The sequence below is a fragment of the Manihot esculenta genome, chromosome 3 (genome assembly GCF_001659605.2).
Source record: "Manihot esculenta cultivar AM560-2 chromosome 3, M.esculenta_v8, whole genome shotgun sequence".
Classification (NCBI taxonomy): Eukaryota; Viridiplantae; Streptophyta; class Magnoliopsida; order Malpighiales; family Euphorbiaceae; genus Manihot; species Manihot esculenta.
In genome coordinates this window covers 10,318,874-10,342,244 of record NC_035163.2, presented here as the reverse complement: position 1 = coordinate 10,342,244, position 23,371 = coordinate 10,318,874, and the positions used below count along the sequence as shown (strand labels likewise).

Sequence of the window (23,371 nt, the reverse complement as noted above, 5' to 3'; positions counted from 1 at the left end):
TAACCTCATAACACTGAAATTTAATCTAAAACAAAATAAAATACTTTTTTGTATGCATATAAACTATGTTTCTACAATTGATATATCAATAAAAATAAAATATTCTTATCGTAATAAATATTGAACAACCAAGATATTTATTATATTAATAATTATGATAATCTTATTTTTTTTATTTTCCATAAAAATATAATTTTTTTATGTGTTCATTCTATATAAAATCCACTAATACAATCTCAATTTTATGTATTTTTTTCACACAGCTCAATTTTCTCCATTTTCAAAATTTCCTCCATTTTCAAATAGCTTGTGTTTCTTTTTATTACTCTCTTTGAATTTAGCATGAGATACATAGTTGTAAAATTCTTGCAAGCCAAGCCAACTCAACCGCCACCATCATAACCGTCTAGGAATATAGTTCTTTGCATGGAATTTGTTATTAAATATTAATAATATATGATAATAAGTATTAAAATCTTTAATTTTCTTTAATACAATTAATTTTTAAACCTACTTTCTACTTGACCCAAAATAATGTATGATAATTTTTGTTACTTATCAAGGGTGCTTCTTTGTGGTACTTTTAATATGGAATAATCACTCTATAATCTTTATCTCTAATTAACTATTAGAACAACTGCTTTTCAAGTTGTGTGATAAAATTCTTTATATACATAAAACTTCAAAGTAATTAAATAATTTAAACCTCATACAAAGCAAAACCTTACATTGGACACCAAGTCTAGTAGCTGGTTTAGAATTTTTACACAGTAAAAGCTTAGGTAAAGCATGGAGAAGAGAAGAACCCCCCTGTTTAGCATTTACTGGCATACTAAACGGAGTCAACAAGTTCACCTTAAATCGCTCCAAAGCTCTTTACTTTTGTTAAAACACAGTCACTTACAATACTTCAATTTGGCAATGAATTCTCATGCTCACAATGCACATCACACTTTAAATTTCTCTGACAGCTATATATATATATATGTGCAATAGTTTCAAAAGATTAATGTTAACCTTGGTTCTCCAACAAAATATACACAATCAAATTCCATATTGAGTGTTTGATACCATATGAACAGCAAGATCTCTAAATAAAGCGTGTTATTTTCGTTCTGTTGTTACACCAACAACAACATTGCTCACCTGCAACATTCAGAAATCTTCTTAGTACATACATAACAATGAATGGTGTGTATGTGTGCATATATATGTATAGAGAGAGAGAGAGAGCGAGGGAGGAATAATTTTTACCAGTTTTCCCCTTTCATCGACAGACATAGGGTTTTCCACAACAACAGTTTGAGTTTGAGAATGGGGTGTTGACTGCCAGAATGACATTAAGGGGAGGACCAAATTAGTATGCATCGGATAGGTTCGACAAAACCCAAATATAACTACAAGCTAAGATCAGCAAAGGTCAATTACTCACTGTTGAAGTATACGGTATCATTCCAGTAGTACCATTAGGTCTATTAGCAGGAAGCGGAACTCTCAAATTAGCCATCTGCAACATATATAATATAAAGGAAAAGGTTATAGGTTAGCTATGTTAACTCGTTAATGGTGAAAACAGAATAAAAGACAGCTGAAGCACAATTTCACCAACAAGCCAAAGAAGCCTATTTGCAATCCTTTAAAGCCTCTAATTTTATTTCACAATTTGAAAAACAAAGTAATCCTTTTTTTCCTTTGCTAACATATTAGATTTTTTTATTATTATAACAGCAGTGTTGTTTTGGCACAAATGCGAATAAATGACCAGCTATATATCAAGGGATAAAAGGAGGGGAAGAAATTTAGTGAACCTGCCTATTTTGAAGGGGGATGTTAATGATTGGATTCCTAACAAGTCAGAAAGAGAGGAAAAGGGGAGAGAAATAGAAGAAAGGGGGAGAAATGCATAATAGAGAGAATTAGAGGGAGAGAGAGAGAGAAAGAAAGAGAGAGATTCCAAAAAAGAAGACTGATTAATAATTCTTGGAATAGTTTCCCTTTAGTTACAATAGCTGTTATTTATACAGCTTTTAGATTTCTAGAATAATTGTTACTGCCACTCCACTCTAACTAATTCTTAGCTAAGTTTACTATCTTCTACTCCATCCTTTTATTACAATTTCAACCTTCAATACCTTCTATTTATTTTCTAACACCCTTTATTATCCTTATCATAACATTCCCCACTTCTTGAAATCATTCTTGTCCTCAAGAATGAAGAAAATACTGAAAATGAATTTTTGTTACTTCTTACCTCAGACTTGGTCAAAAGGATGTGAAAATCCCACACAGCGGCTTTTTGCTGGTCAATTAATCCCTTGAATTTAGAACCCCAAATGTTAACTTCCAGCACGTGCTTCAGTTGAAATGTTCCAGAAAGTTGGGCTAAAGTTTTGAGTGATTTTATGGACTCTTTATTGACAAGGATTTTTTTCTTTTTTCTTCTTCAGCTGAAATGACCCATGAAGCTTGGCTGTAGGTGCTAAACTTTCTTCCTTTTCCTTCTCCAAATTTCCCATGCTTGACCTTCAAGATCACAATAGAATTTGATGTCATAGCCTTCTTCCTTTCTCTTCTTGCTATTTCCCATTTATCTTCCATAAGAATTCCAGGATGACAACTGCTGTACTCACTATGTTGGCACCAAAATACTGCCACATGTTTTCAACACCCACACCTTTTGTAACACCTTTACCTTTCTTTTCTGCAAGAACATTTCCAAGAATTTCAGTAGCAAAAAACTCAATTTTGGAACTGAATTGTGCAAATATTTCAGATTCAGCTAATATTCTCCTCATTTCAGACTCCAGCTGTCCATCATCACCATCTTCATCATTCTTCTCCTCATTGATCCCACTTACATTAGACATGTCAACAAAAAGCTCCTACTCCTCCGCAATGGCTGTCTTGAAACTGAGACATCTTGCTCTTCACTAGGCTTTTCAAAAATTTAAACTTCATTGATCAAGACTGCAATTTTTTCCTTTGTCACTTTAATTGATTACTCGAATCTTTTCATTTTCTCATCTTTTTTATTTGAATCACTTTTTCGAATTTTTGTTCAAACTGCTCCTTTCGTTCTTCTAATCTTCTATCTAGAATTTCTTGAACCCTATCAACAAAAATTTGTGCCAAATACTGCACTTTCATGATTTAAGAATTTCAAGAAAACTAAGAAAATAAAAAAAGAGTAATCTGATTTTTGGGAAGTAAAATGGGAGCTCGAGGAAATTTTCGGGGAAATCAAGAAAGTAGGGAGAAGAAGAATTCCAAGAAAGGAAGAACGATGAAAGAATGAGAATAAAGTAAGGAGAGATGGAAGAAGGGAAGAAGGGAAGAGGAAGAAGGGAAGAAGAGGGTAGATCAGAAAATAAGAAGAAGAGAAGAAGAAGAAGAGAGGAGAGAAGGAAGATTACCACTGATATGCCATAGATGCAACTCCAATGAAACAATTTTATGGTTGGCCACTAATCTAACAGCTCTGATACAATTGTTAAGGATAACTAACAAGTCAGAAAGAGAGGAAAAGGGGAGTGAAAATAGAAGAAAGGGGAGAGAAAGAAAAGGGAGAAATGCAGAATAGAGAGAATTAGAGAGAGAGAGAGATTAGAAAAAAGAAGACTGATTAATAATTATTGGAATGGTTCCCCTTTAGTTACAATAGCTGCTATTTATACAGCTTTTAGATCTCTAAAATAACTGTTCCCGCCGCTTCACTCTCTAACTAATTCCTAGCTAAGTTTACTACCTTCTACTCGATCCTCTTATTACAATTTCAACACTCAAATCTCAATACCTTCAATTTGTTTTCTAACACCCTTTATTCTCCTAATCAAAACAGGGGGACTTGCCTTGTGAAGATGACAATGATCATTTTATAGCAACAACTACCTACTGAGTGTTTTTGCCCAAAAAAAAAATGTCACAGCAAAGGTAAAAGTTGTTTTTGAGTTTCTATGATCAATTAACCTTCAATCTAAATAGTCTTGATTGTCCATGGGCAACAATTTAACAAGAAATATGCCAAAGGCCAGGCAATCAGTTGGACAGGATACACAACCAACATCATTTTCCCTTAACTTTTATCTAGTAAAACCTTGTACACAATTCTTGATTTCAGACATACTGCACAAATCCAATATTCAAGTAAATCATAGCAATGGAAGCTGCTACCATTAGCAATTCAAGTTTTAAGAGCAACAGGGGATAATTGTAGCAATTCAACATTCTGTTCCTCGTCCATATTCACTTTATTCCATGTAGCTCAGATACTCAAATTTCTCAACCGGATGATAGAGTGAAATTCAGTCCATGGGTCTCACCATGACAAATAGTGAAACATCTCTATTTTATGCAACAGTTGTAATGAATAACACTGAACATCATGCGCATCCTAGATGAAGAAATTTAAATTCATAATCATATGATTTAACTACAAATTTGTACCACTTATGCTATGCATCAAATTAACCCTGTCACTTTTCAGTTGGATACAATTGTAGCACAAATAACAATCAGTACCCTATAGCTAAAGTTTTATATCCTCTGTTAAATTTGGACCATGCCTAACTCACCCCAAAAGCTAGCTCAAGGGAGAGGAGTGCCTATGGCCCATATAAGGGTGTACATTACCCCTTTCCACAACCGATGTGGGATTCAACACACCCCCTCACGCCCATAATTTTACTGGTGCGTGACATATTTATAGGAGGCCCAACATCGGATGGGAAGGCTCTGATACCATGTTAAATTTGGACCAGGCCTAACCCATCCCAAAAGCTAGCTCAAGGGGGAGGAGTGCCTATGGCCCCTTATACCGATGTGGGATTCAACATCCTCAAATGCCGAAGTCCAGGCGATCAGTGGGGCACAACATATGCCACTGATTACATTTTAAGCTTGTCCTTCACAACACAGTATAGACAGCCCTGCACAGTCCTAATATTCATGCCGATCATACAAACCAGAACCTAATACAAAAGTTCAGCAATTTAAGTTCAGTCCATCGTCTGTATTTATTTAATATGATACAGGCAAACCCTCGAGTTCAAATATCTCAACTGGACAGTACATCATGCTATATTAAGAGAGAAAAGAAAAGAAGTTCAACACCTGACTTGAAATTTAAGATAATTTCAAAGCTTAAGCAAAAACGTATAATATGCTTGGAAGTTAAAAACGGCATCTTTAGTGCAGTATATACTTACACTAAGATTAGTAACATATTGGCAGATAGCACATTTGACAGATGGAGCTCCATATGGATACATGAGTGTTGTCCGGCAGTTTCCACAATTGATTTGAGCAACTTGGCTAGATACTTTTCCACAGCCAGAAAAAATCCAAGATAGAACAATTCAGTACGCTACCAAATAATCAAAAGAACACACACACACACACACACATATATATATATGTATGTATGTATATATGTATAATTGATACAGACCATGAATCTAGAAATATACAACAAACTGGACCCATTATAATGCAAAAAAGTAAAATGCATTCATTTCTCAAAAGCTTTTTCTTTTTCTTATTCTTTTTTTTTTAAAAAAAAAAGAAAGCACAGTTAGTCAACCAGATTCCAGTTCCAAATCAAAGGATCTCCTAAACAAAACAAAACCCATGGAATGGGTGGGATATCGAAGGGGGAATGAGTTGAATTCCATGAATGTCCACTTAACCTTCAGTAGTACTTCTCTATTTAATAATGATGTGAAAAACTCAGTAAAACATTTAGGAGCACATAATGATTCTCTCATACAAGCAACAACAAGACATAGAGATTTGACAGACTGCACATAACAAGAAATCTTCTCATAATTGCTGCAAAATTCATATTCTTAATTTTAAAAAACAAATGAGGGAAGTTTCAAAAATAAAATTAACCATCATATGCATTTTCAACTTAAGAAGAGGAAACAACTCTAGAAGAGTTACACTCCAGGGAATAGACAATATAATTTGATGCCTTTGCATCCTATTACTTGATCTATGACTTTAAAAACTTCTAAATTTCATTTAGTAATTGAATGGGTAATTCACAATATCCCTTTGACATAATACATGACTTGATCTCTACACATGTTAGCATTTTCTCCCAATTAAGTAAAGAATCCTTGTATCCTTTAGAAGCAAGCATTTGACTGGCTAGGAGAAGATTTTTGGATGTTACTGGGTTTTTTTTTTTTGAGAGGTAAAAGCTTCGGTATTTGGGGGTTTAGTGGCATGGGGAAAATTTTGTTGTAAGGGTGCAGTTTTGAATGGGCTGCTGGTTGTAAAGGTTGGGTTACTGGGTTTGAAATTGCTGGAAGTGGGTTTAAAGGAAGCATTTGTTCTCCTGGAACCAATAAGAAATTGCTCTTGAAACCTGGCTATCTGGAAAGCACTTGCTAAGGTATTTGGTTTCAGCATTCTTACAATGGGCCTGATATCATCCCGCAATTCACCAATGAACACTGACGAAAAATAAGCTTCACCCAAACTAGGCATAACCCTTTCCACTCTAATCCTTATATCCTCAAATCTATCTTGATATTCTTCCATATTTCCTTCCTGTCTAGTTCTCATTAATTCTTCAATCACATCTTCTAACCCTTCCTCCCCAAATCTTACACATAATTCCCTTTCAAACTCAGCCCAAGAATGACTCCCTTCGCTTTGTATCCAGTTGTGATACCACGCATCTGACTTATCAATCAAAAATAGACTCTCTATAGCTACCCTATGCTCTCCATGAATGTTATACACCTCAAAATACTTTATGAATTTTCTAATCCATGCTCTAGGGCCTTTGCCATCACAAGTCACCAATTTAATCTTAGGAATGAATCTCAACATGCCTTGGGAGTCGACAACATAGCCTGAGCTGTTGAAATCCCTCAGGGGTGGAATTACGATCCCTTTTGGACTGGGCAGAATGCCTTTGCCCCAACAGCCACAGCTGGAACTGAGTGAATCATTGCGGGTTCCCCCACTCCTTCGGGGCACAGCTGGAACTGAGTGAATCATTGCGGGTTCCCCCACTCCTTTGCTTCCTTCTCCTACGATTCCTTTTCCTTTGTCGGGAATGGCAACTCCAAAGATGCTTCTTAATTCCTCCAAGATGGCATTCCTTGTTTCCACAGCATTTTGTTTGATTTCTTCTTGCAGTTCCTCCTTATCTCTTTTCGCATTTTCCTGCATTAACTTGATCTGTTCCTCCATTTTGACCATTCTTGTTTCTTGATTAACAGCCGTGGATCTCATCATCACTGGTAAAAGAAATTCCGATGGAAATTATCCAAACTGAGCTAACACCTTAAGTTGGCCTGTAGAGGACCGGGTCTGATACCAAATTATAACGTGAGGTTGTTAATCTGAGGTGAGTTGACAGAAAAGTAGAATAGAGATGAGATGAGAAGGAGAAGATATTGGTGAGATAGATGGAGAGAAAGAAGAGCAAGGTGAGAAGAGAATGAGAATTGAGAGGGAGAGATGTATTATTTCATTCAAATCATGCCTCTTCTGTCTACAAATCAACTCTAATATATTCGAGAGTCCAGCTGTCACTAACAGAATTGGTTGATTATTTCCCTCCAAAACTCTGTAACTGGCTCCTCAACAAACTCTCTTCTAGCTACTTCTTACTCACTTCTAGCTACTTCTTATTTCTTCTAGAATATCTAACAAAAATGTCAACCAAGAATTTAAAAAAAAAAATCCTTTTATGAAATTACAAGCCTAATCCATTTGATATTTACGAACAAGTAGAAAATTTACTTCTTTCAAATCAATCAATCCCGCAAATTAATTTGCCCAGTTCAAGAATTCTATGTCATAGATTTATACCTGGCGCAGGGTTTGTAGTGTGACAACAGGAGCATCTTACACTTGTTGCCCCATGTGGATACATCAGCAATGCCCGACAACCTAAACATATAAGATGTGACATTTCCATCCCTGCAAGGGCATCATAAAAATTCAGACTATCAAATGAAGTTTCTTATATTATAACATTTCTAAGCATCTATATGATAGATTCAAGTTATTACATAAAAACATAAATACAATTACACTAAAGTATTAGGCATAATAGTTTGAAAATGTTTGATCACTCATAATTATATATAATACAATCACAAACCATAATTATTCAAAAATTAAGAGCAAGCAATTTTTTTTTTATAAATGTCAATAGAGATATCTTTGTCCCGCTATTTAAAAGGTATCCAAAAAATTAGCAGCTGCTTGGAAATGGTTTGAAATAGAATTCAAAAGGACCATTATTAGAGTAGGGGAAAAAAACTACCAAAGTCTCATAGGTCCAAACATTCTTGGGGAACCCCCCCCCCAAAAAAAAAAAAAAAAGGAAAGAAAAAAAGAGGTCCAATGATGCAAATATTGGAAGAAGACTTAACTTAAGATTATATTAATTAAAAATATGGAAGCTTAGTGATGCAGAATTGGAAGAAAATTCAACTTAGGAATTATATTCATTATAGAATTAGCAAAATTAGAGTTCTATTATTTAGGAATTCCGTTATATTAGGTTTACTATTTTCCTAGTCCGAGTTGGTTACTTGTTTAGTTTCCCTAATTTGTTTTAGTTTAATATTCCCAATTAGGTATTAATAGAACGAGTTGATAAACTATAGATACCTATGAAAATTTGTATTTGTTTTGGATTCTCTATCTTTTTAGAATTTGTTTCTCACCCCATAATTCCCATAACTCCACTTGTTTTGCATCACTCAGTAATGCAAGTTGTCAGTAGAAGTTTTCTTAATAAAATAAAATATCTCTTTCAAGATTCACTTGTTCATTTCTACTACATAATGTTAACATGTTAATTGCGTTTTATGCATGCATGATGATTATTTTTAAGATTGACTGTGATACAAGCCAAGTTTCAATAATTAAGGATGATTTTCATAAACTGGAATCAAAATTTTATATAATGAAATAATCAGTATATTTATAATCATGATTATTTTGTTTGGTTAACATTTCAACCTAAAGTGGAATAAATGATTAAAAATGTAATATCCACTCTTTTAGTAATAATGATTATGATTACAAATAATGGAAACAAAAGAAAATAAAACATCAATTTCTTCCTTATTAAATCCAAAAAAAAAAAAAGACAAACAAACAAGAACAACCTAGAGATGACAAAACATATGAAAATAAAACATCAATTTCTTCCTTATTAAATCCAGAAAAAAAAGACATAAACAAGAACGACCTAGAGATGACATGCACAAGAATCAAGAGTTAAGAATGAATTTCGCGCCTGTTCGGCTTCAAACGGTTGAAGAAGTGCATAGTATTTTCCAATCAGGAACTAACCATCCATAACACTGACATTTAGGAATATTAGTTCTTTTCCGATCATGCATTGCACGATACTTTACCCGTTGTACTCATAATTTAATATATAATATATTATAATGTGTTTATTTTAATAACTAATAAAAATTATTTATTTATTATTATAATAAATAATTATTATAATAAGTAATTATTAATTATTTAATAAAAAACCTTATAGTATCAACTATGGTTTTGAATCACGATCTTGATCTTGGTTGCGGTCGTAGAAACAGGCTTGTAACGACAGTAACGTAAAGATAACGGTTTGGCACAATGCAAATTTTTCAAAAAATTTGCAAAGTTCATAAATAAAATGATATTGATTAGATTTAATTCAGAATAATGTACACAAATGCATAATAAATATAGATACATCAAATATAGATTATTTAATTTAAGTTAAACATTATATAGTTTAAAATAAGAAAAACCAATATAATCTTTATAGATCAAATAAACATTATAACTCAAAGTATAATTTTAACTCAAAACTAATACTTTAATCCATAAAAAAACTTTTGAAAAAGGGAAAAAAGAGCAACTAAAAACTAAAATACATAAAATTTAACTAACTTTTAGAAGAAATAAGCTTAGAAATATAGTAGTTTTGTATGGATCTAAGCTGATATGAGAAATATGCAGGAAAGATTGAAATTTGAAAGAGAAAGGGAATAAAAAACTTAAAATATATTGCCTTTGAAGCTACTGAAAAGTATAGAAACTAATAAAAATGAAAATAGAGGCAAAAGAGAAAGGATATAAAAGAATTTCAATTATTGGTAACTGTCGTTACTGCTATTTCACAGTCGATAATGGCTGTTACGTAAGTTGGCATTATGTAACGGCCGTTACACCTGCAAATCAAATGGGACGTCGTATAACGAGGTAACAATCCTCCTAAAACCCAATAATAATTAAGTTAAATTGATTCAATAACATATGAGCTTTATGAATTAATAATACAAATAGCATTATGATCATACAATAACTACTTTTTAAATTAAAAATTGTAATAAAAATTTTGATGCAAATTACGATCACTGTTAAAATAATATTTAAAAATTAATTATTATATTAATTAAACATTGTATTCTATTATTTTTATGTAAAAATGTAAACCATATTGTTTGCTAATTTTTAAATATAATTATATTATGTCAACTAATTTACTTTAATATTAATGCTAATAATATTATTTCAATTAATTTATTTTAATATTAAATATATTTATCTAAATTATCTAATATTTTAATACTATCTATTTATTAAATTTAAATTTATTCAAAAATTTTCTAATATTTGAATTAACAATAAGTTTTATTATTTGAACTTTAGAAATTGCTTTTTCTTTCCAATTTGCAAATTGAACTTATATGAGAAAATATTCACTCTATGATTCTATTACACAGATCAGTGAAGGATAAGTTTTCAACTGTTGGATGTGTTTCTTCCAAAATGAGCACTGTATTGCTTTTGAGTTCGTAAGTATCATTTTGTCATTATTTCTTTGCAATCAAGGTCAATAATAAAATTTATTTGCTTTATGTTAAAATTTTAACCCTTTTTTTTCCCACATATACAGGCTCATCAAGCTAGAGGAATCATTTTTTTGTTTTTTACGCACCTGAAATTCTAATAAATTGGGAAGTGAGAAACAAATTCAAAGAGATTTTAAATGCATTGGCAGGTCATTCTTCTAACCATCATTTTTATTTATATTTTAATGTAATTCTGCCTTCATTCTTTTCATGGATATAATGGATTAATTTTGACTCTATGTGCAGAAGTTTGAGCTGGGCTGTTACATGCACCATGTTGAAACCTTATTTAATTAAAGGAGAATTCTGGGTGCATATGTTCTTGCCATCAATGGCTCATCAAGTATGAGGAATCACATGGATGCTTGGCAGGTCATGCTTCTAAGTCCTCTCTATCTTATTTTTATGATTATTATTGTTTTATAATTCTGCCTTCCTTTGAATTTCACAAAATTTAAATTGCTGATGACGAATTGAAATATGAATAATCCATAGTAAGGGTATTTAAGTAAATTTGAAGTGTTCCCCCTCACTCTTCACACATTTATATACATTATAGATAGAATCTTGACATCACTAATTTATATATATATATATATATGAGTAAGAAAGTGAATTTTAAAAAATTGTCCACCATATTGTAGTTTAAGCTCATTCCAAGCAATCATTTGCTAGCAAAGTTTAGCTGATGAAAAATTGAAATATGAATAAACTCAAAACAGCCAAATCAATGATTGCTTCTCTCCCTCCCACCCATCCCCCACCCCCTAAAAGAAAAAAAAAAGAGAAAAGAGGAAAGAAAAGAAAAGAAAAGAAAAGAAAAAAAACCTAGACTTTTACTGAAAAGTTCAGCAGAACCCTTAACTTCTATTTGAATTCACACTCAGAGATCTCTTTCTGTAATTAACATGCAAAAATTTTCCCAGCAAACAGCATGTAGAAACCCTAGATTAGGAGTTCTGCTTTAGAGATAGAAAGGAAGAAATAAAGAGAAGGAGAGAAAAGAAAGTAGAACAGAGAGTATTGAGTAGAATTGAGGGAGGATATTATTGATCTTCGATGATTCTCAGTACAGTGCAGCTTACTACTTGTATACTGAAGCTGCCATAGACTTCTTCTAACAGTTACAACAGATTCTTGATAGAGTTAGGAACAAAGAAGACTTAAAAAATAGAAAGAACAATGGAGAGGATCTAAAATAGTATTGAGAACTTGTACCAATTGATAATGGAAAACATGCAACCCTTTCACAGATTTACAATTCCTACCCAGAAATAAGAGGGTAGAAATAAGAACAATAAAAAGGAACCAACAAGGAAATTAAAATGGCTCATAAGAACCCCCAGGATCAATGTCCCGTGTAGGAATCCTACCTCTCTGTAACAGAGAAACTTGTAATCAAAACCTGACCCCTCTACTCCTCATTTCATCCCTTATTTATACTCATTTCCAGCTGGCCCCTTTCCACGTATTTTCTTCCAAAATTCTTTCTAACAGAAGAATATTCCAGTTCACTCAATTCCAGCTCATTCAATTCTAGAAATTTCTCCATACTCTGAAGCTTACCCATTCCTATCCCTATCAATATCACCCCCTTACAAATAGCCTTGTCCTCAAGGTAGTCTAGTAAATACAAAAGAATTAATTCAAGCAAGAAATTCTCTAGCAACTCCATTAATATGTAAGAGGCATAAAAGGTTTCAGCGGGCAGATCCTTAAGCTCTATTTTCACCTTATTCACCCTTGCTTTGGCATTATGAATTTGCACAGAATAATTTTTAATCTTCCCTATCAATAAGATGATGCATAATTGCTTGTTCAGAAGAGCAAATGCTATATCATTAACTTCCCCAGCATTGGATTACTCTCTAAATATTTTCTTGATTCTCCATCTGAAGTGAAAATGTAAATTCTGCAGCTTCTGTTGTAAAATCGCAACCCCATGCAGAAATTCATCTTTGCAATATAATTTGTGTTTTGAACCAATGTGAATGCTTTCTCCCTTTTGAAGCAAAACCAATGGAATTTCCAGCCAATTAATCAACACCTCTTCTAGAACTTCACCCAAATATTTCTAAAAATTAAATCCATAAGCTTTGAGTAGAAGATAGAAACTCCTCTACCCCACACCTCCACATTTCTTTTAAAAGCAGTACTAAATGCTTTACATTCAAAACTTAGAAAATGGCCATAAGATGTGAGTTGATATAAAATGTAGCACATTGTAATGCATCTTGAATCTGAATTAGGAAATGTGGAACCGAGTTTTGCGACAGGGAACTACGACTCTCCTCGCTTTCCAACCTTACTATAAATGGATTAATTGTAATAGATCCCTTTTCTTGAAGTTTACTTGATTGAAAAATCCCAAAATCTAAAATTAATTGCAGCTTCTGGGTTGAAATTAGGAGGAAAAATTTTGCTAGAAATATGAACCAGTTTGGAGAAATCGGGATGGAAGAAAAATGTATGCATCATTGGAGAAGACAATGGTTGTATCTCTATGTTTCTCAACTTTGATGGGCTTAAATCTAGTGGCTTGGGATGTGAGCTTTCAAAATTATTTGGGCTGATACATTTCTCTGGAGGCCTGTCTAGGTGGTGCAATAACTTTAAAGGACCAAAAATTAGGCCCGTCGAAAGAGTTGGATTTCCTTCTCCCAAGTCCCAACGGTGCTCTCAGTCTAGGCCCAACACCCAGTCCCATCTTCTCCAACATACATGTAGGAAAATAACACAGGAATAGGTCATTTTTTTCAAGAATCTGGATTCTGGAGCCTTCATGTTGCCTCCTTCCTTCCATAGGAATCAAGGGCCTCGTGAGAACTGATCCTCACCTTAACTTCTCCTTGCAACTTGTTAAATTTGGGCCAAACCTAACTCACCCCAAAAACTAGTTCAAGGGAGAGGAGTGTCTATGGCCCATATAAGGAGCATATTACCCCTTTCCACAACCGATGTGGGATTCAACACACCTCTCACGCCCAGAATTTTACTGGTGCGTGACATATTTATGGGAGGCCCAATATCGGATGGGGATGTTCTGATGCTATATTAAATTTGAGTCAGGCCTAACTCACCTCAAAAGCTAGCTCAAGGGGAGGAGTGCCTATGGCTCATATAAGGGGCACATTACCCTTTTCACAACCGATGTGGGATTCAACACAACTCATTTAATGGATAATACTCGCAAATAGGATATGAAGGAACTAATACGGTGACCGACTGGGAAACCTCATCATCGATATACCCTGTAATAGTTCCCAACTGCTGAGCAGTTCCCAAATGTGTGTTCGGATACCCTATTTCTTTATGAACAGTCACCAACTCACCACTGATTTGATGTTGATGAAGATATTGAGGAGCTTCACCATTTCCATTTGCTGCTTCCTTCCATAATAATTAAGTAAATGCTCAATCCTATTAAATTTTTCTTCAAGCTCGCAATGATAGACATTTAGGTTTCTTGGAAGACTATTATATTCCTCTCTATCTTCTCTAATCTCTTCTCTACCTTCTCTATTCTATATTCCATTGTGGACCAGTTCTTCAAGATCCGGCAGGTCGGACCAATTGATAGAGTTAGGAACACAAAAACCTAAAAAATAGAAAGAACAATGGAGTATCTAAAATAGTATTGAGAACTTGTACAGATTGATAATGAAAAACAATACAACTCTAACAATGCAACCCTTTCATAGATTTACAATCCCTACCTAGAAATAAGAATAATAAAAAGGAACCAACAAGGAAATTAAATGGCTCATAAGAACCCCTAGGATCAATGTCCATGCAGGAATCCTGCACCTCTGTAACAAAGAAATTTGTACTCAAAACCTGACCCCTCTACTCCCCATTTCATCCCTTATTTATACTCTTTTCCAGCTGGCTTCTTTCCATGTATCTCCCTTCGAAATTCTCTCTAACATTCTCTCTGACAGAAGAATATTTCAGCTCACCCAATTCCAGCTCACTCAATTCTAGAAGTTTCTCCATACTCTGAAGCTTACCCATTCCTATCCCTATCATTCTCTTAGCAGTTACAAGTTACAACAGTTTTCCCCTCCAATTCCCGAGCCTCATTTATTCCTATATCTCCTCCTTCTATATGTGATAATACCCTCTTCTCGAGAACCTTCTTAGGGCAAGAAACTGAGCTTGAAAAAAGGCTTGGTCTTCCAACGTTGCATCCTCTTCAGGCAGATTCTTCCAATTAATCAATCCTTGAGAAACATTCGAGGCTTGTCTATTAATGACTAGTTTACGGCAACTTCTCAGGGGCAACTTCAGCAATAAGATCCTCTGCTAGTGTTGGCAGCTGTAGAAGGAGAGCCACACTGGGTGATTGCAGATTCAGGAGGTAACTGTAGTTAATATGCAACGGCTCCTACCCTAGCAGTGATTTGGAAAGGCCCATAGAATTTTGCTGCCAACTTCAGTGGCTTCCTTATAGCCAAAGAAGTCTGTCGGTAAGGCCGTGATCTGAGATACACCCAATCTCCCACTTGATACTCCTCAGTCCACATTTTATCCGCCTGTTGCTTAATTCTATTTTGAGCTTGCTGCAAATTCTCTTTCAGAATAGTTAACATTTTCTGCCTGTATATAGGCACATCTGTAACAGCTTGAACAGATGTAGTAATCTCTTCTAGGAATGGAATGGATGTTGGAGAATAACCATACAAGGCCTCAAATGGTGTAAGTTTGAAGCTGCTATGGTAATTGGTATTTGTAGAAAGATAATATTTGTTGTTTATCACAATAGAGATTACAACCTATTTATACATGAGAGACGATAACTAAACAGGAAGGAAAATCAAGCCTATGATTATACAATCCCTAAGATTAAGCAACTGACCCATCTATCAATATTTACTTCCTATATTAACATATTTACTTTCTATAACTTATAACACTCCCCTCAAGTTGGATCATAAATGTTAATCATGCCCAACTTGTTACATATATAATCAACTCAAGTCCCATTTAGAGCTTTAGTGAAAATATCTCCTAATTGTTCTCCAGTTCGGATATGTCCTGTTGATATTATCTTTTGTTGGACCTTTTCACGAACAAAATGACAATCAATCTCGATGTGTTTAGTCCTCTCGTGAAATACTGGATTGGAGGCAATGTGGATAGCTGCTTGATTATCACACCACAACTTAGCAGGCACCGAATTTGTGAACCCAACTTCTTCCAACAGTTGACGTACCCACAAGATTTCACAAACGGCTTGTGCCATAGCTCGATATTCAAATTCAGCACTAGAACGGGAGACCACATTTTGCTTCTTACTTTTCCATGAGACCAAGTTACCTCCCACAAAAACACAATACCCAGTAATTGACCTCCTATCAACTTTCGAGCCTGCCCAATCAGCATCACAAAAGCATTCAATATTTGAGTGCCCATGGTTACCATAGAATAGGCCTCGCCCTGGGGCCCCTTTAAGATAACAAAGAATCTGTCCCAGAGCATCCGTCCCAGAGCATCCCACTGGACAACAGTAGGAGAAGACATAAACTGACTTACCACACTCACTGAATATGCAATATCAGGACGAGTCACCGTCAAATAATTCAGCTTGCCAACTAATCTTCTATACCTTCCAGGATCTGCAAATGGCTCACTGTCTTTTGTGATAAGTTGAAGGTTAGGGGTCATTGGGGCACTACAAAGCTTAGCACCCAATTTTCCTGTTTCTGCCAACAAATCAAGAACATATTTTCTTTGAGACAAAAAAGATGTCTTTCTTACACCGCATAACTTCGATTCCCAAGAAATATTTCAAGGAACCCAAATCATTTGTATAAAACTGTGTTTTCAGAAATTCTTTTAGGGATGTGATGCCAACAATGTCACTTACTGTGATAACGATATCATCCACATATACTACAAGCAGAATTACTCCACTATCAGAATTTCTATAAAACACTGAGTGATCACACTTACTCATCTTCATTCCAAACTGTTGGACCACCTCACTAAACCTGCCAAACCATGCCCGAGGACTCTATTTCAAGCCATAAAGCGATTTTCGAAGTCTACAAACCTTACCTGACTCCCCCTGAGCAACAAAACCAGGTGGTTGCTCAATATAAACCTCCTCCTGAAGATCACCATGAAGAAAAGCATTTTTAATATCCAGTTGATACAAAGGCCAATCATGAGTAGCCGCCAAGGAAATAAACAATCGGACAGATGCGAGCTTGGCAACTGGGGAGAATGTATCAGAATAGTCAACTCCATAAGTTTGTGCATAATCTTTGGCCACTAAACGGGCCTTGAGGCAAGCAAAAGATCCATCAGGATTTACTTTCACTGCAAACACCCATTTGCACCCAATAGCCCGCTTCCTGGGGGCAAGGACATCAACTCCCAAGTACCATTAGTGTCAAGGGCCATCATTTCCTCTTCCATTGCAGCACGCCAACCAGGATGGGACAAAGCCTCAATAACAGTTTTGGGAATTGAAATAGAATCTAAAGCAGTGACAAAACAACGAGAAGAGGAGGATAATTGATCATAAGAGACACAAGATGAAATAGGATAAGTGCAAGTACGTTTACCTTTGCGAAGAGCAATGGGTAAATCCAAATCAGACAATGAAGGATCAGTAGGAGCAGGATCGGTCGACGAAGAAGCGGGTAGCGGAACGGAGTCAGAGTCCTCTAAGCGTCTGGAATACACATGAAAGATGGGAGGGCGACCTGGCACATGAGCGAAAGGTGTAGGAGTAGTCTGAGGAGACGAAGAGCGAACAGTGTATAACAAGAGGTCATCTTCCTCCTCCCGGGTGTTATAAACAGATGATGGCGGAAAAAACGGAGTGGAATCAAAGAATGTTACATCCGCAGACACAAGATACCGATTCAGATCAGGAGAAAAACAACGATACCCTTTCTGACGTCAAAAGTAGCCAAGGAAGACACATTTGAGTTATTTGGGATCCAATTTAGTAACCTGTGGACGAACATCACGAACAAAACAAGTACAACCAAAGATACGTGGCTCAATAGGAAACAAAGATTTAGTGGGAAATAAAATGTTATAAAGGATATCACCATGAAGGATGGAGGAAGGCATGCGATTGATCAAAAAACAAGCAGTGGATACAGCATCAGCCCAAAAACATTTAGGTACCTTCATTTGGAATAAGAGGGCTCTGGCTACTTCAAGAAGATGTCGATTTTTTCTTTCATCAACTCCATTTTGTGAAGGAGTGGCAACACAAGAGGACTGATGAAGAATCCCTTTTTGTAACAAATAAGATTGAAATTCCCCAGAGAGATACTCTTTAGCATTATCACTTTGCAATATACGGATGGAAGTATTGAATTGGATTTGGATTTCAGCATAAAATGCACAAAAAATAGAAAATAATTCTGAACGACTCTTCATTAAAAATAACCAAGTAGTACGAAAGAAATCATCAACAAAAGTAACAAAATACTTAAAGCCAGACTTAGACACAACAGGACAAGGACCCCAAACATCTGAATGGACTAACTCAAAGGGAGACGAAGCCCGTTTATTGACTCGAGACAGTGTAGGTAAACGATGATGTTTAGCATATTGACAAGACTCACAATCTAGAATAGACAGAGAATGAAACTGTGGATATAACTTCTTCAAAACCGAGAGAGAAGGATGCCCTAAACGATAATGAACATCAAAAGGTGTTAAACGCATGGAGCATACCAGAGATCGAGGAGATCGAGGTAGTTGCTGATCCAAGACGTAAAGACCCTCTGACTCACTTCCATTACCAATAATCTGCTTCGTCGAAAGATCCTGAAAAACACAGTGATCAGGAAAGAATGAGACACAAAAATTCAATGCACGAGTGAGTTTACTCACGGAAAGCAAATTAAATGTGAATTTAGGGAGACATAACACAGAGGATACAGAAAGAGAAGGGGGTTAAGTTGACATGACCAGAACCCATGACAGATGATTTAGTGCCATCAGCAAGAGTAACATAAGAAGGCGATGTATGAGACTCAAGATTGGACAAAAGGATAGAATTACCTGACATATGATCGGTAGCACTAGAATCAATAACCCATTTGGAGGATGAAGATACAAGACATGCAGTAGAGTTACCTGACTCGGCAATTGCAGTGATAGAGGAGGAATTAGAAGATTTTATAGATGCCTGGTATTGGATGAATTGTGCATACTCATCTGCAGATATCAAAATTCCCTGATCGGAAAATCCATTCAATTTGTGTTCCGTGATTTTAGTCATCATAGGAATCACATCAGTTACGGTAGTGGTTTTAACTTCAGCCATAAGGACAACCAACCCAAAAACGATAGCAACAAAAGAAACACAGAATCAGAAAATAGTACTCGGCGTGAACAGTACCGATGAACAGTACCATGTGAACAGTACCCAATGAACAGTACTCGTGAACAGTACCCGATGAATAATTCCCGTGAATAATACCTGATGAACAGAGCCCTAAGTCTCTAAATGTTACCCTTTATAGATAACCCAAATGAACAGAGCTCTAAATCTCCAAATGTTACCCTTTATGAGTAACCCAAATGAATAGAGCCCTAAGTCTCCGAATGTTACCCTTTATGAGTAACCCAAATGAATAGAGTCCTAACTCTCCAAATGTTACCGTTTATGAGTAACCCAAATGAACAAAACCCTAGGTCTCCAAATGTTACCCTTTATGAGTAACCCAAATGAACAAAACCCTAAGTCTCCAAATGTTATCCTTTTATGGGCAACCCAAATAAACAGAGGCGTAAATCTCCAAAAGTTACTCTTTATGGGTAATCCAAATGAATAGTATCAAAAAAAGCCTCCACCTAACACCCAAACGAATTGCAAATCTGACAAGGGAGCTGCAATGCGACTTTGGCATCCTTTTTAGGTGAACGGTGAGAGACAAATATTATCCTAGATGGATAACACAAAAGAACAGGAGTCCTGAGTCTCCAAAAATTTAAGACTTGACGAGAGAGAAAAATAAATCTCTACGAATCTGGCTCTGATACCATGTAGAAAGATAATATTTGTTGTTTATCACAATAGAGATTACAACCTATTTATACATGAGAGACGGTAACTAAACAGGAAGGAAAATCAAGCCTATGATTATACAATCCCTAAGATTAAGCAACTGACCCATCTATCAATATTTACTTCCTATATTAACATATTTACTTTCTATAACTTATAACAGTATTATACCACCATTCTGAAAGGGAAGCCACTTAAACCATGAAGAAGGATCAACGATGATGATGGGCCATGCATCTCAAGTAATTTTCAAGGAACTGATTTAAGCTTTTTTGTTTGTCCATCAGACCGTGGAGATAGGCAGTATAATAGGCCAATTTAGTGCCCAGTAACTTGCAAGTTCCTTCCAGAAGAGACTGCTAAACACCTTATCCCTATCAGACACAATTGAAAGTGGCACTCATTAAGTCTGAACACCCAGTCGGAAAATATCTTAGCAATAGAGGCAGCAGCAGCGTATGGGTGAGAAAGAGCTATGAAATGGCCATATATAGTTAGTCTACAAATCACCACCAAAATCACTTCCTCACCCTTTGATTTAGGCAATTGCTCATGAAATCCATTGATATGCATTACCATGCTTGTGATGGAGTAGACAGAGGTTGTAATAACCCCACAGGAGCAGAATGCTCAGGTTTACACCTAGCACACACATCACATTGCCTGACCCATGAAACTACATGAAAAATTTTAGGACGAATTCTCAGTGTTATTTCAATTGTATTGATTTTTACAGGCTTTGGGTATTTATACATAAAGAAGCAAATCTAATTAGGAATATTTATAATATAGGCAAAAAATAAAATCTCTATAACCAAACCTAATTAGGATCCCAACAATCTGCTTAAGCAGTAAACACTACATCAGCAAGTAACCCAGGCCAATAGAAGTTCCTCTCGAACCTAACATAAGTAGGATGAATTCCAAAGTGCCCCCCAAGAGCTAAATCATGATATTGCTGCAGTAATTTTTCCTTCAAATCACCAGCTGATCCTTGAAGATTTTAGGGAAATACTGAGCTTTATTGCTTTTCCATATATTTTACATACAATGTATTCATCAATTTATACACAAAGAATTCGATCTAACCAGGAATCTTTATATGAAAGACAACAAATAAATTAGCTACAATTCAGGACCTAGAAATCAGCAATCAGCCTGAGATCTGCTAAAATAAAAAATCAGCAATCAGCCTGAAATCTGCTATGGCAGAAATTTTTATGAGGGCACATGTATTCACAGTGCAGAACTTGTGTTTATTAGTTTATATATATATATATATATAAACCTTGCTAGCTAAATGGTTTTGAATGAAAGTTGAGGGTGCCACTAGGTTTGGAGATTTTGATGTATTCGGCATTCCATCATAATCAACTAGCGTCAGCACTTTTGCTAATAAAATTTACACATAGTGGGGAGAAAAACAGGACGAGAATGTTCATCGTATCTAGAGGCAAAAATGAACTTAGAAAAAGTTTCCAAGCTTAAAGAAGACAAATGGAAAAACTGTAAAAGGTATAGCAAGTTATTTCAAGAATGTGAAAACGCATGGCATAGCCACAAACTGCTCTAAAAAATCATATATAGGAAAAACGTGTACCTAGAGGAGGAGGGACAAAATTGATTGTATTACATAATGCACAACAGACATTTGCTGCTCCCCTTGGATAAAGAAGAATGTTCCTACACCCGCTACACTGAAGCTGGCCCTGCATAGCTGCAATTTGAAAAAAGAAAATCAACATAAGAATTAGTTCAACAGAATTAATGCAAGACCATCGAACACATTCAAAACCATCATCAACTTCAAAGTTTATATGTATACTTCCACATGGATGCAAAACTTCTCTCATTTACATTAGTTCATATTAACCCTGAACTTTACGTCTACACTAACTACGCTTTTAATTTTATCAATTTGGATCATAAGCATGTACAGCATAGTACTGTATCTAAATGCTTATTTAAAGGATGGTATGAGGTGTAGTGTATTTCCGAATACCAAATATCTCCACCTGCCAACACATAAATGACATATTCAAGCTAATATCCCCAAATGTAAGTATTGCATTCATTAGTTGAACAACATAATCAACTTCCAAACTAACTTTTAAGATCCTGATAGGGTTAGGAACTTGATGAATATATTTCTAGAAAAGACAGAAGAAGAATGGAAGATATATAATGCTATATATTCAATAAAAATGGCATAATGCCTTTTGATATATTGTTTTTGTTAAGAACTCAACGATACAATCAAAGAAGAAAGGATTAAAATGGTCATGAAGACCCCCAGGAATTCAATTCCCGAACCAACAAGGCTAGCCCCAGCTTATAGATGCAAATACAACAAGAAAATGTCCTTTTTCCATTCTCCTCTTCCTCTACTTATATAAATTTCTGCTCTCTTTGCCGGTTGTCCTATCACATGTTTCCACCCCCAATTCTCTTCAGCAAACCATATCCTTTCTGTTATAATATATTCTAGAACACTCCATATTCCTATCATTACTATCCCCTAAAAAACTAGCTTTGTCCTCAAGGCTGAATGTTTGCAATTGACTTGTCCAATAAGCTCTTTCCATCAACACTGCTATGGAAGTGTATTGAGCCATCAACAGAGTCAAAAATAAGAAAATAATGGATGTGATAACTGAAGATTTTGCAGCATAAGAGAAGGGACATGATTGTGATTGGGTAAGTGGTGGAACATAGGCATTCCTCTGTAGACATTTTAGTCTATAACAATAACAATAACCAATTGGATAGTACCGGCTGAAAAGAATTTCCATACAAACATAAGCCCCATTGAAGCACTTGATTCGATTAATGAGAAATAAGAGCTATTTCGATGCTTGAAACTATCCGCATTGGAACAATAAACAATTCAAGAGCAGTGAAGCAATTTGCATTTCCGTTTCTGATTCCTGACTTCACCAGTTTAACCAAGTCAACCATCTTGAAAATGAAAATAGCCATAAACTCATCAATTAATTTGTCCTCAGAAAACTTACTAGCAATCCACTGTGGTGATCTCAATGGAAAGTCAATTAAACATAAACCCTCCCTATCATGAAAGTCAGACAAGAATTCAATGAAAGATGAGACCCACCAAATCTTGTTGCTAACTTGAGATGGAAATCCTTCATTGTTGCACCTCTTTGGTTACATCGTAGTTACAAACTTCAGGCCTCCTTGGCCTTTATAAATGATAAAATTATATAAATATTCACTGAACACATGAGAAATGTTGAAGAGAACACTGATGGTTGACTGAAGTGAAAATTTTACGAGTCCAGTATTTTCATAAGGGAAAAACCCAATTGTTCCACAACAGTATGAGGATCCAAATTAAGAATAAAATTGCACAAGCTAGATCGTAGACCCATTGAGAACACAGTACCAAAAGGAGTTCACCACAATCCAATTTGCAAAT

General features: G+C 35.2%; 1 protein-coding gene and 1 long non-coding RNA gene across 2 annotated transcripts in view; one reads left to right on the top strand and one right to left on the bottom strand.

Annotated features, from left to right (window-relative positions):
* Positions 1-675: 675 nt before the first annotated feature.
* Positions 676-23,371, bottom strand: part of LOC110610499 (protein LSD1) — a 36,247-nt gene continuing 13,551 nt past the window's right edge. Inside the window, exons 3-8 of the mRNA XM_043954591.1 lie at positions 21,536-21,652; positions 7,831-7,941; positions 5,205-5,317; positions 1,433-1,507; positions 1,255-1,326; positions 676-1,146 (exon numbers count right to left, since the gene is read on the bottom strand). Of these exons, the coding sequence (XP_043810526.1) occupies positions 1,105-1,146; positions 1,255-1,326; positions 1,433-1,507; positions 5,205-5,317; positions 7,831-7,941; positions 21,536-21,650 (528 nt within the window). The 5' untranslated portion in view covers positions 21,651-21,652 and the 3' untranslated portion in view covers positions 676-1,104. The remainder of the gene's footprint in view (positions 1,147-1,254; positions 1,327-1,432; positions 1,508-5,204; positions 5,318-7,830; positions 7,942-21,535; positions 21,653-23,371) is intronic.
* On the top strand, positions 10,696-11,345 carry LOC122723184. The gene is made up of 3 exons (XR_006350130.1): positions 10,696-10,835; positions 10,937-11,041; positions 11,139-11,345. It is a non-coding gene; the product is annotated as an uncharacterized LOC122723184 (long non-coding RNA).